General features: G+C 32.7%; 1 protein-coding gene across 2 annotated transcripts; it reads left to right on the top strand.

Moving 5' to 3' along the window:
• The first annotated feature begins 2,981 nt into the window (after positions 1 to 2,981).
• On the top strand, positions 2,982 to 12,196 carry LOC127552514 (olfactory receptor 4K13-like). 2 transcript variants are annotated; one of them, XM_051983021.1, is made up of 2 exons: positions 2,982 to 2,993; positions 11,267 to 12,196. In XM_051983021.1, exons 1-2 carry the CDS (start codon positions 2,982 to 2,984, stop codon positions 12,194 to 12,196), a joined length of 942 nt encoding a protein of 313 aa, XP_051838981.1. The 2 variants fall into 2 exon arrangements, with proteins under 2 accessions (XP_051838981.1, XP_051838982.1); XM_051983022.1 differs by lacking the exon at positions 2,982 to 2,993 and having other exon boundaries at positions 11,252 to 12,196.
• Positions 12,197 to 12,654: the final 458 nt, after the last annotated feature.

The following is a 12,654-nucleotide window of genomic DNA, read 5'->3' as shown; positions in this document are numbered from 1 at the left end:
GTAAATGAAATGGAAGAATACCTTCAAAAATATAGCTTCTTCTGAACTGACTGATGCTCCCCTCTCAATCTTTTCAACTAAACTTTGCTGACTGAGCTCAGCTGTTTTTATGCTCTCTCAAAGGTTGACTCCTCCTCTGAGAGTGGGATTATGGGTTTCTGACATGTGAATCTCACTGAATACTGACTTGTGAATCTCCCAAAAGTGGGAACTCCAATAAGTACTTAAATTCATTAGTGAGCTAGAGAATTTTCTAAGTATCATGCTAAATTAGGCAAGTGACTTATCACTTTGTAAGGATTCTAACACCAAAGCAAAGTCAAGAATTATATGAGCAAAATTACAAAACACTTTCCACACAAATAAAGTCAGATTTAAATAATTGGAAAACTATTAAGTGCTTTTGGATAGGCTGAGCGAATATAATAAAGATAACAATATTCCCTAAAATAATCTATTTATTTAGTGCTATACCAATCAGACTCCCAAGAAAATATTTTAATGACTTAGAAAAAATAACAACAAAATTCATATGGAAGAACAAAAGGTCGAGAATCTGAAGGGAATTAATGAAAAAAAAAATCAAATGAAGGTGACCTACCTGTACCTGATCTAAAACTATATTATAAAGTAGCATTCACCAAAACCATTTGGTATTGGCTAAGAAATAGACTAATTGATCAGTGGAATAAGTTATGTTCAAAAACCAAAATAGCAATCTTGTGTTTGATAAACCCAAAGATCCCAACTTTTGGGATAAGAATTCATTATTTGACAAAAACTGCTGGGAAAACTGGAAATTAGTATGGCAGAAATTAGGCATGGACCCACACTTAACATCATCCATCAAGATAAGATCAAAATGGATTCATGTTCTAGGCATAAAGGAGATTGTAAATAAATTAGAAGAATGTAGGATTGTTTACCTCTCAGACCTGTGGAAGAGAAAGGAATTTGTGGCCAAAGATGAACTAGAAACCTTTATTGATCACAAGATAGAAAATTTTGATTATTTCAGATTAAAAAGCCTTTGTACAAACAAAACTAATGCAAAGAATATTAGAAGGGAAGCAACAACTGGGAAAACATTTTCACAGTTTAAGGTTCTGATAAAGGACTCATTTCCTAAATATATAGAGAATTGACTCTAATTTATAAGAAATCAAGTCATTCTCCAATTGATAAATGGTCAAAGGATATGAACAGACAATTTTCAGATGATGAAATTGAAACTATTTCCATTCATATGAAAGAGTGTTCCAATTGATCAGAAAAATGAAAATTAAGACAACTCCGAGATACCACTACACACCTGTCAGATTGGCTAAGATGACAGGAAAAAAATAATGATGAATGTTGGAGGGGATGTGGGAAAATTAGGACATTGATGTATTGTTGGTTGAGTTCTAAACAAATCCAACCATTCTAGAGAGAAATCTGTAATTATGCTAAAAAAATTATCAAACTGTGCATACCCTTTGATCCAGCAGTGCTACTACTGGGCTTATACCCCAAAGAGATACTAAAGAAGGTAAAGGGACCTGTATGTGCCAAAATGTTTGTGGCAGCCCTATTTGTAGTGGCTAGAAACTGGAAAATGAATGGATGCCCATCAATTGGAGAATGGTTGGGTAAATTGTGGTATATGAATATTATGTGATATCATTGTTCTGTAAGAAATGACTAGCAGGATGGATACAGAGAGGCTTGGAGAAACTTACATGAACTGATGCTGAGTGAAATGAGCAGAACCAGGAGATCATTATATACTTCAACAATGATACTGTATGTGGATGTATTCTGATGGAAGTGGATTTCTTCAACAAAGAGAAGATCTAACTCAGTTTCAATTGATCAATGATGTACAGAAGCAACTACACCCAAAGAAAGAACACTGGGAAATGAATGTAAACTTTGCATTTTTGTTTTTCTTCCCAGGTTATTTTTACCTTCTGAATCCAATTTTTCCTGTGCAACAAGAGAACTGTTTGGTTCTACACATATATATTGTACCTAGGATATACTGTGACATATTTAACATGTATAGGACTGCCTGCCATCTGGGGGAGGGGTAAAGGGAGGGAGGGCAAAAGTCGGAACAGAAGTGAGTGCAAGGGATAATGTTGTAAAAAATTACCCAGGCATGGGTTCTGTCAATAAAAAGTTATAATTATTTTTAAAAATAGGTCTTCTTTGACTCTGCATGAGATGTAATTTCTCTCATTTTATCTCCACTTTCCTTTTTCCAGTACATTTCTCTTTCTCATTACTTTTTCAGATAATCATAATAAAACCAAATTATACCCACACTCTCTAAGTATACCCATAACAGAAATATAGTTCTCAAAACTTCTTTCCTTTTTACCTTTTTTATGCTTCTCTTGGGTTCTATTTTTGGTTATTAATTTTTTTTTGTTTGGGATTTGGTCTTTTCATCAGAATTAGGTGAAATTCACCTCTATCATTTAATATCCATCTTCTTCCCTGAAAGATAATGTTCATTTTAGCTGGATAGCTTATTCTTGGCTGTAATGCATGTTCCTTTGCTTTTCAGAATATCAGATTCCAGGCCCTTTGATCCTTTTAGGTGAAAGCGGCTAGGTCTTGGATAATCCTGATTGTAGTTCCTCAATATTGAATTGTTTTTTTCTGGCTGCCTGCCATATTTTTTCTTTGATCTGAAAATTCTGAAATTTAGCTACTATGTTCTTTGGAGTTTTCATTTTGGGGTCTCTTTCAGGAGTTGATTGTTGAATTTTTCAATGGCTACTTTACCATCTGGTTCTGGGACACCAGGGCAGTTTTTTTTTAATGATTTCCTGAAGGATGATGTCTAAACTCTTTTTTTCATCGTGTCTTCCAGAAAGTCCAATAATCCTTAGATTGTCTCTCCTAATCTATTTTCCAGGTCAGTTGTTTTTGAGATATTTTGTATTTTCTTCTTTTTTTTTATTTTTTTGGTTTTGTTTGACTGATAGTTGATGTCTCATTCAGTCATTCACTTTCATTTGTTCAATTCTAATTTTTAGTATATCATTTTATTGTATTTTTAAATGAATTGTTTTGTTCATCACATTTTTTTCCATTTCACAAATTCTGTTTTTCAGCAAATGGGTTTCTTTTTCATATCTATTTTGTGGGGAGTTATATGCTTTTCCCATTTCACCATATTTATTTTTTAAGGAGTTTTCTTCAGATAATTTCTGTTTTTCCTTTTCTATACCCTCTTTCAAAGATCTCATTTTCTTTTCCCACTTTTCTTCTAACTTTCTTTTAAGATCCTTTTTGAAATCTTCCAAGAAAGTGAGGAATATCTCATATCTTCCTGTTGGGCTTCATCTGGAGTTGATTTGCCTTTTAGAACCTCAGAGTTTGAGGGCTGTTATCTCTCTACATAAAAACTGTCTATGGTCAGAGTTCTTTTTGCTTTTTTGGTTATATTTTTAAAGGTCGAGCTCTGCTCTTATGGCAAAAGGGTAACAGTTGCTTTAGTTTGCCCTGGGGCTGGTGTTTCTCACTGATTTCCTGTGCTGGGTAATTGCAGACAAGTTCTGAGTTCTTCTGGGGCTCAGTGGCTTACAGTTTGCCTTTTGTATTTGCTTTTGAGTATTTTACAGGAAATCTGCTAAACCACCTATTTGCAACCACACAGAGTAGTTTAAGCACCTCACAGAAAAATTTTCAGTGCACAGATACCACAGTGCTTTGGCTCCCCACTCTAGCTCCTTGCCCTAGTATTTTATTGCTGAAGTCTGGACTAGGCAGACTGTCCCCCTGTCCAACTCTGACAGATCTGTTCTGAATTTCTTCCAAAGTAACTTCTTCTGGAACTGTGTTGTACTCCAAATATTTGTGGATTCTGTCACTACAAAATCAGTTCAAAGGCTTAATCTGCTTTTGGTTTTAGAGATTTTCCATCTTAAGTCCTACAGAGTTATGGATGATTGTACTACTGAACATAAACAGTCATTTACAGCTGGTCATTCCAGAACATTGCTATTACATTGTGTACAGTATATTTCATTTTGTTCATGAAGGACTTTACAGGTTTTGTTTTTTTCCTGAGAGCCTCCTGCTCATCATTTTCCAGAGCATAATAATATTACTTCAGAAAGACTTGCTTCTAATTTTTTTTATAGTTACTATTGCTAATTGTGTTTTCCCCCATTTATTTTCTCTTTCCTTTCACTCTGTCCCTCCTCAAAAGTGTTTTGCTATTGACCACTCCCTCTCCCAATATGCCCCCTCTTTTATCATCCTTCTCCTTTCCCATATTCCATCTCCTTTCTATTTTTCTGCAGGGTTAGATTAAATTCTATATATGTATTGAGCATGTATGTTATTTCCTTACTCTTTTATTTTGAAAGATTAAATTATCAATAAAATAACTGTGACATGTAACATATGGCTCCTTATCACAAAGCCAGGCTGATTATATCTTCCACTTGGGGTTTTATATGAAGGTTTGGGTTACGTTTCACTTTTGTAAAATTAAATTTTATTTTATTTTCAGTCCTAAATTTTCTCCCTTTCTCTTCTCGTTCTTCCTACTAATTAAGAAGGTTAAAAAATTTCAATTATGTAGAGCCATAGAAAACAAATGCTATCATCAATCAATTCCAGCTTTAGACATTTACCTTTTCTGTCATCTTAGACAATCTGATGAATATGAGGTAGTACCCCAGAGTTGTTTTATTTTGCATTTCTCTTATATTTTTAATGCTTTAGAATATGTTTTTGTACATATTCATTTATTTTCTTAGATTATGAGTTCTATTGGCACATAATTGAACAAAATACTTCCTAATAATTTTTAAAATTTCTTTTATTTTGCTGATAAATTTATCTTTTCTTTTTTGATACTGGTAATTTGGTTTTCTTTTTTTTTGAAATCAAATTAACCAATATTTATCTATTTTCTGTTTTTTCCAGGTAAAACCAAATTCTAATTTTACTTACTAGTTCAATAATTTTTTTAATTATCAATTTTATTAATCTCTCCTTTGATTTTCCAGACTGCAAATTTGGTGTTTAATTGAAGATTCTATATTGTTTTTTTCCTAGCTTTTTTAGTTGCATTTCATTTGCCTGCTTTGTTTCTATTTTATTTGAAGTTAGGATTTAAAAATATACATTTTTTCCTAAGTATTGCTTTGACTGTACTTCCTAAGTTTTTGGTATGTTGGCTCATTTTCATTCTTTTTAATGAAATCATTGGTTCTAAGACTTGTCCTTCGATGTACTCATTCCATTGTTCTTTATTAAATGTAATTTTATTGCATTATGATATGAAAAGATTTAACCGAATTGTTAACAAGTTAACAATTCTTCTTTGCATTGGATTGTGAAGATTTTATACTTTAATGCATCTTCAATTTTTGTGTGGGTGTCATGGAAAAGATATATTTCTTTCTATTTCTACTCAATTTTCTTCAGAAATATAAGTTTTCTAAATTCTATTCATCTCTTTAGCATTTTTCTTATGTGTTTTTGGTTATATTTACCTAGTTCTGAGAGAGGAAATTTTTTTGTAGGTGCCATGTACCACAGCCAAAATGTATATGAATTTCTATTCCCATTCAATTTTCTCCAAAAGTGTACTGTGGTCTAACTTTTCTAAAGTTCTTTTTACTTTCTTAATTTCTTTCTTGATTATTTTTAATTGGGGCGGAAGATATGTGGCACAGTGCATAGAGTGCTGGGCCTGGAGTCAGTAAAATTCCAGTTAAATCTGGTCTTAGACATTTTCTAATTGTGTCATCTTTGGTAAGTCAATTATTTGTCTTAATTTCCAATTGCATAAAATGAGCTGGAAAAGGAAATGGCAAACCACTCCAGTATTTTTATCAGAAAAATCCCCCAAACCCAAATGAGGTCATAAAGAATGGTGTACAACTGAAACGACTGAACAGAAACAAAATAGTTTTTTGTATGCCTGTTGCTATCTCAGATTTTTTCCTCTGAAAACTGCCTATTTGTATCCTTTGACTATTTGTCAATTAAAAAACGGTTCTTATTCTTGTAAATTTGACTGAATTTCCTGGATATTTTTCTCTAATGCTTCTCATTCCTAGTATGGCATTACTTACAAATTACTGACTAATGCCCCAGTTGCATTTAAACAATTAAAAACAATTAGATTTTATAAAGAAGTATTTAATTAATTAATTAGTAATTAAATGATAAAGTAAGGGGGCAGTAGATGACACAGTGGATAGAGCACCAGCCTGGAAGTCAGAAAGACTTCAGTTCAAATCTCATCTTAGACACTTGACACTTCCTAGCTGTGTGACCCTGGGCAAATCACCCAATTGCCTCAGCAAAAACAAACAAAAAAAGATAAAGTAAGAATAAAACCACACACATTTTCACCTTTTATGTTGGGGACATACTTTCATCTCCTATAAAGATGTGGTCTCTGAGAAGAAAAATCTCAAATTTAGCAGTTTCTACACATCATTGGTCCCAGCAAGTTCATTACCAAATATGATTTTATAAGTAATGAGTTATTATATCTTGGGTTGGATCTCAAAGATTCCTTCTCACTGGCCTGGTTGGGAAGCCCAAAATAGACTAGATTTTTGGATTCTTGGGTTTCCATAACACTAGATTCCTGTACTACCAGATGCTAGGTTCCCCTAGATAGATCTCCTGACTGCTTTAAATTTGCAATGTTGGAACCTATTCCAGATTAATCTCTAAAATGTGAGAACAAATTCTGAATCAAAAGACTGAGTATGGAACTGCACATTGGCCTTGGATGACCAAAGATTCACTTTATTTTGTTGTTTCTCATCAAACACTGACAGTAGAAGATTAGCTAAAAGAGTAGAGCATAACTTTTGCAGATGTCATCAGTTTGGTGCTCTAAGAAATAGACAAGAACTTGCCCTTTAATATGTAATTAACCTATCAGAAATAGGTTCCGATGATTAATGACTGCTATTTTGTTGAAGTTTTCCCTTTAATTACAAAAGAAAAATCCTTTTGAAGCTTAGAGAAAATTGGCAAGGTCCTCTAATAATTCCCATGGAGATTTGCTCTTCTAACTTCATGATTGTTATCAAATTAAAGTTTTTCTTGTCTTCTTTTTATGGGAGTAAGTTTATATAAGACTTTGTTCTTAGAGTCACAGGAAAATAATCAAGAGAGTCATAATCTCAAAGTGATTCTATCTCATTGAAGAAGCTGCTCCTTGAGGTCTGTCTAGAGTTGGTAGGTTGGATGACTAATATTAATATATTGGGATACTCGTGTAATAACCACATAATGGATTTCTATATATTTTTGATAAATGAATAGTAAGTATATACTCTTTCAATTTAAAGGATAAATATAAATTAACTTCCCCATGCCTTAGTTTCTTCATCTTTAAAATGAGTAGATAGAACTATATGGCTTCTGAGATCCCTCCTTTCTGATTCTTTGTTGATTTTTTCCTGTGATTCATTATCATCCAGGGGCTGAGTGACTATTCCCAGATATTATCAAATAGGAATATCTAATGTGGTTATCCATCATTTTCCTGATCAAATAAACAAATTGCCTTTCAGTTCTGCTACCATTTATTAGACTCATTCTAACTTGTAATGAGGTGTTATCAAACCCTTAGGACAACACTTAGGAACAAAAAAATTTAAACATTATGTAGGAAAATTTCAAAGTGAAATGGAAATCCAAAAGAGTATTGATTATCACTGGATAAGAGACAATGGGATTTATAAAAGAATGAACTTTAGTACCATATGTTGAATTTTGTTTTTCATTATCTTTGCAATAGAAAGACACCAGAAAACATTGCCAAGTGAATTACCTTCCTAGACCTATCATTTAGGAAGATTATTTTGACTTGATTTAAAACTACATCAAACCAGAAGAAAAGTGATAGAAATTGATTTATGAGAATGTCTTTGGACAGTTCAAGGTGCATGTGACTGGCTAATAATACAGGTAGTGATAAATCTGGTAATAGAAATGTAGGGTTAAAGCCAAGGGGAAAGATTGTCGATGAATGTGTGTGTGTGTGTGTGTGTGTGTGTGTGTGTGTGTGTATGTATTTGGGTGATAATATTGTCAATGGGACAGAACAAATCTACCATTTCAGAGACCATATGTTAGACTAATGCACAAATCATAAAACATTTTATTCTCTTTGCAATAGGAAGTCACTTGAGAGTGTTGAACCAGGGAGTGAAATCATCAGACCTATTACCTAAGAAGAAATACTAGAATCAGTTTGAGAAGTTATAACTCTAGTAAAATAGTAAAATTCATGTCAATTCAGCAAATATCTTTCAGTGAAAGAGGCGATGAGAGTCTGAATGAAAGTAAGTAGTTGTGTGAGTAAAAAATAGGAGATATGTTCAAGAAATATTGGGAAGATAGATGAAATAAGAATTTTCAAGGAAATGTATAGGAAAAGGGACAGCTAAACATTTAATGTAACACATAGTAACAAAAACATATATAAAATATTTTAAAGGAAAACCCCAAAAGATAAATGGAAATCTAAGAGAGTATTGAGTGTTGATTAAGAAGAAAGAAAAGAATTTTCTTTGAAAATATTGGATATCACTGTGACATATTTAACATGTATAGGACTGCTTGTCATCTGGGGGAGGGGGTGAAGGGAGGAAGGGGAAAAGTCAGAACAGAAGTGAGTACAAGGGATAATGTTGTAAAAAAATTACCTAGGCATGGGTTCTGTCAATAAAAAGTTGTAATTATGAAAAAAAAGTAAATAATGGATATCACATGCCAAGCTTTAATTCAAAATTACACAAAAAATTGTAATTAGGAAGAAAAGCAATGATAATTGTTATTGCTTTACTAAATATGGTTTTATATATTTTAAATTGTCATATAATTTAATTCTGATAATATAATGTGTATTGAATTTTTTAGTTGCCTGCTTTTTTTTTTTTCATGTTCTCCTCTACTCAATATAGGAGATAGTCAATGAGATAGTCAATCTCATTTCTGAAGTGTTAGTTCCTATTTATCAGAGTAATAATATCTATACAATATTCATTTTTTTTCAATTTTTAGCCACATCTCTCTACCCAGATAACATTGGTACTAAAATAGCTTAATGCTAACTTTGGGACATTGTTCAATAAATATCTATTTGATTTTGTATTTTTTTGACTTTTTTCATGAGATGTCTTCATGTGTTTATAGCGAATGCTGAAGATGAGTCTTCCCAATTGCAAATAGAATTACCATTCAAAGTCAGAGGTGCATGAAAAAAATAGCAATTTTTGGATTTGACATATAATGAAATGTAAGAGAACAGTGTTGGTTTGGAAGTAAAACATAGCCTAGTTTATTATTTTCTTGATTATTTTCTTGTTATTTACACAATTTGCAAAAATGCTTGGGGAATTAATATAAGTACAATCTTAAATTGGGAACAATGTAAAATCACAAACAAGACAAAAATGTGCCTTTTTTTATTGATAGCAACTAGATCTGAATAGAAAGTTGTATCAGTTATACTACTACATTCACCTCTGTGAATTTTATTAAATTTATTGCACTTTTTTGAAGCTAAGTTTGCTTCTTGGACTCTACATGATGAGATTCTGAGACAAAACAAAAATATATGCACAGACAAGTAGGTAAAATATTTGTACAGAGTAAACACAAAGTAATCAATATCAGTTAGGTAATCAATAGTCTCTAGTACTGATAATCCTTATTATCTGCATATCAACTTGATTTGCACAGCAGTCTTTATAGTCGAAGACTTCCATTCTAGATACCTATAAAATATAAAAATATAGATGTCCAAACTTTTGAAGTATGAAAATGCTTTCTGAACATCAAAAAAAAAAAATCTCTCCAAAGCCCACATCAGAGTAAAATGAAGATCAAGGTGATTATCATTGTTATAGTTATATGAATGTTCTGAACACCTCAAGAGCTTTGAGTTCCCAGACTGAGAACCACTGGTCCAAGACATTTGCTAATCTAGGTCTCAAACTAGTTTGGCTGTTTTTATTGAACAACTGTTTAGGTTTAATATATAATTGAAAAAACAGTTAACTTTAGAGAATAATTAGGATCATGGGGATAGAACTAGATGCTACATTAAAGCCTATTTCATACCACTCCCTCATTTTTACAGAAGATGAACAACTCCAATGAACAAATATTAAAAAATGATAGCTCATAGTTATAATTTACATGCTGTAAGGTTTGTGAAATGTTTTACCAATATTTCCTCATTTAATCTTCACAAAAATTCTGGGAAGTATAGATTATTATTATTTCCATTTTTATTTTTTTTAATTAAAGCTTTTTATTCACAAAGTATATGCATGGGTAATTTTTCCAACATTGACCCCTGCATAACCCTGTGTGGCATATTTCCCCTTTTTCCCCTCACTCCCCCCCCCCCCCAGCAAACAGTCCAATGTATGCCAAATATGCTGAAACACATGCCAGATCCAATATGTATATACATATCCACACAGCCATCCAGTTGCACAAGAAAAATCAGATCAAGAAGGAAGAAAAAGAAAAACTGAGAAAAAAAGAAACAAAATGCAAGCAAATAATAACAGAGAGTGATTATCTCCATTTTAAAAGAGAAAACTGAGGCTGAATTAAGTGACTTGGCCAAGATAACATTGCTGGTAAGTCTTTGGAGCAGGATTTGATAATAGAGTATTTTTTAAAGTGCTTACTATGTTCCAAACATTGTATTTAATCTTAGGGATTTAAAAAAAAAAACAAGGAAATACTCTCAAGGAGCATACATTCTAAAAGGAGAAGACAAAATATAAGTGAGAGCTGAAAAATAGGAGAAGACAGGAAAGACAATACTCATTCATGGGGCAGGGGGAGAGAAGGAGATATAAAAAACCTTTGTGCAGATACAATAGACCAATGGGGTAGGGTGGTTCTGAGAGTGAGCTGGAAGAGTGAGCAGATGACTTATGATTACTTTATTCATCTACAATTTGTAAAATAATTTATCTGTGGTACCACAGCATGGTGTGACTTCAAATTGCAGGTTAATTTATTTCTCTGTTTTTAGGCTAAATTGATTTCTTTAATGTTGCTTTTAAAATATTTCTTGAATTAATTCAGTTTGGAGATGTTTCAAAAATTTTCAGCCTCTAATATTTTCTTTAATATGAATATTTTTCTATATTATCATGTATTCAAGAATATTCATTCAAAATTGTGACTTTATTTAGATTTTTATCTTTACAGAGATCTGGATTCTTGACATTTAATCAACTAGATGGATTTGAAGAATCACTCTGTGATAAATGAATTTATTTTGTTAGGACTCACCAGTTCTTGGGAACTCGAAATATTTTTCTTTGCGATATTCCTCCTGGCCTATACATCAATTTTGGTTGGAAACAGTCTCATTATAGTGATGGTTACCTTTGATTCCCGTTTGAATTCCACTCCCATGTACTTTCTTCTTGCCAATCTTTCTTTTCTTGACATGACCCTTTCCACTGTTACTGTCCCCAAGATGATCACAGACTTCTTCAGGGAGAGAAAAACCATCTCCTTATGGGGCTGCATGGCACAGATATTTTTAGTTCACCTCTTAGGGGGCAGTGAGATGGCTCTTCTCGTAGTCATGGCTGTTGATCGTTATGTTGCAATTTGTAAACCTCTCCACTATACAACTATCATGAACTGGAGGATCTTATTAAGAAGTATCTTGCTTTCATGGGTTGTTGGCTTTGTGCACACCATGAGCCAAATGGCCTTTGCTGTAACCTTGCCTTTTTGCGGTCCTAATGTGATTGATGATGTTTTTTGTGACCTTCCTCTGGTGATGAGCCTTGCTTGTACTGATACCTATATCCTAGACCTTCTTGTCATTGCTGACAGTGGGCTGCTCTCACTGATCTCCTTTGTTCTTTTACTTATCTCTTATATTGTTATCTTGGTCACTGTCCAGCGTCGTTCTCCAAGTGGTCTTTCTAAGGCTCTGTCCACATTATCTGCTCACATTACAGTGGTGATTCTCTTTTTTGGGCCAAGTATTTTAATCTATGCTTGGCCAGTTAGTAGCTATGCATTAGACAAATTTCTCTCAGTGTTTTTCTCTGTTATCACTCCTCTATTAAATCCAGTTATATACAGTCTGAGGAATCAGGAGATGAAGGCTGCGATGATTAGACTGAGGAATCGGCACATCAGTTCTAGGCCTACCCTCTAGGATTCTTTGCATGAAGTCCACAGATCTCTGAGGAAGTTGTGGATAAATTTCAGAGGAGTCCATGACTTTGGATGGAAGGATGGGAATAAACTAAAATTTTATTTTCACCAATTTCTAATCCAATTCGATTATTTAAAATATTACTATAAGAAATTGTCCACAGACTTCATCAGGCAGCCAAAGACTGAAAACTACAAAATAATCCTTCTGTTAACAAAAGGTTTTATACCACAACCAAGATAAGTTTCTTCTAAGAATAACTATTATTATTTCAATTCATTTATAAATATTTCTACTTTTAACAGACAAATAAGTTTTATTCACAAAACCATCTATCATTAATATTTTGGATTTTTTTTGATTCTGTGTCTATTTTGGAAGGTTTTACATTTAAATGAAGAAATAAAGGTTTTACATTTAAATGAAGAAATAATTGAAATTTAATTCAGTTTTTGGAG

Source organism: Antechinus flavipes, chromosome 2 (assembly GCF_016432865.1).
Source record: "Antechinus flavipes isolate AdamAnt ecotype Samford, QLD, Australia chromosome 2, AdamAnt_v2, whole genome shotgun sequence".
Taxonomy (NCBI): domain Eukaryota; kingdom Metazoa; phylum Chordata; class Mammalia; order Dasyuromorphia; family Dasyuridae; genus Antechinus; species Antechinus flavipes.
The sequence above is the reverse complement of the archived record's forward strand: the minus strand, read 5'-3'. Positions and strand labels throughout refer to the sequence as shown.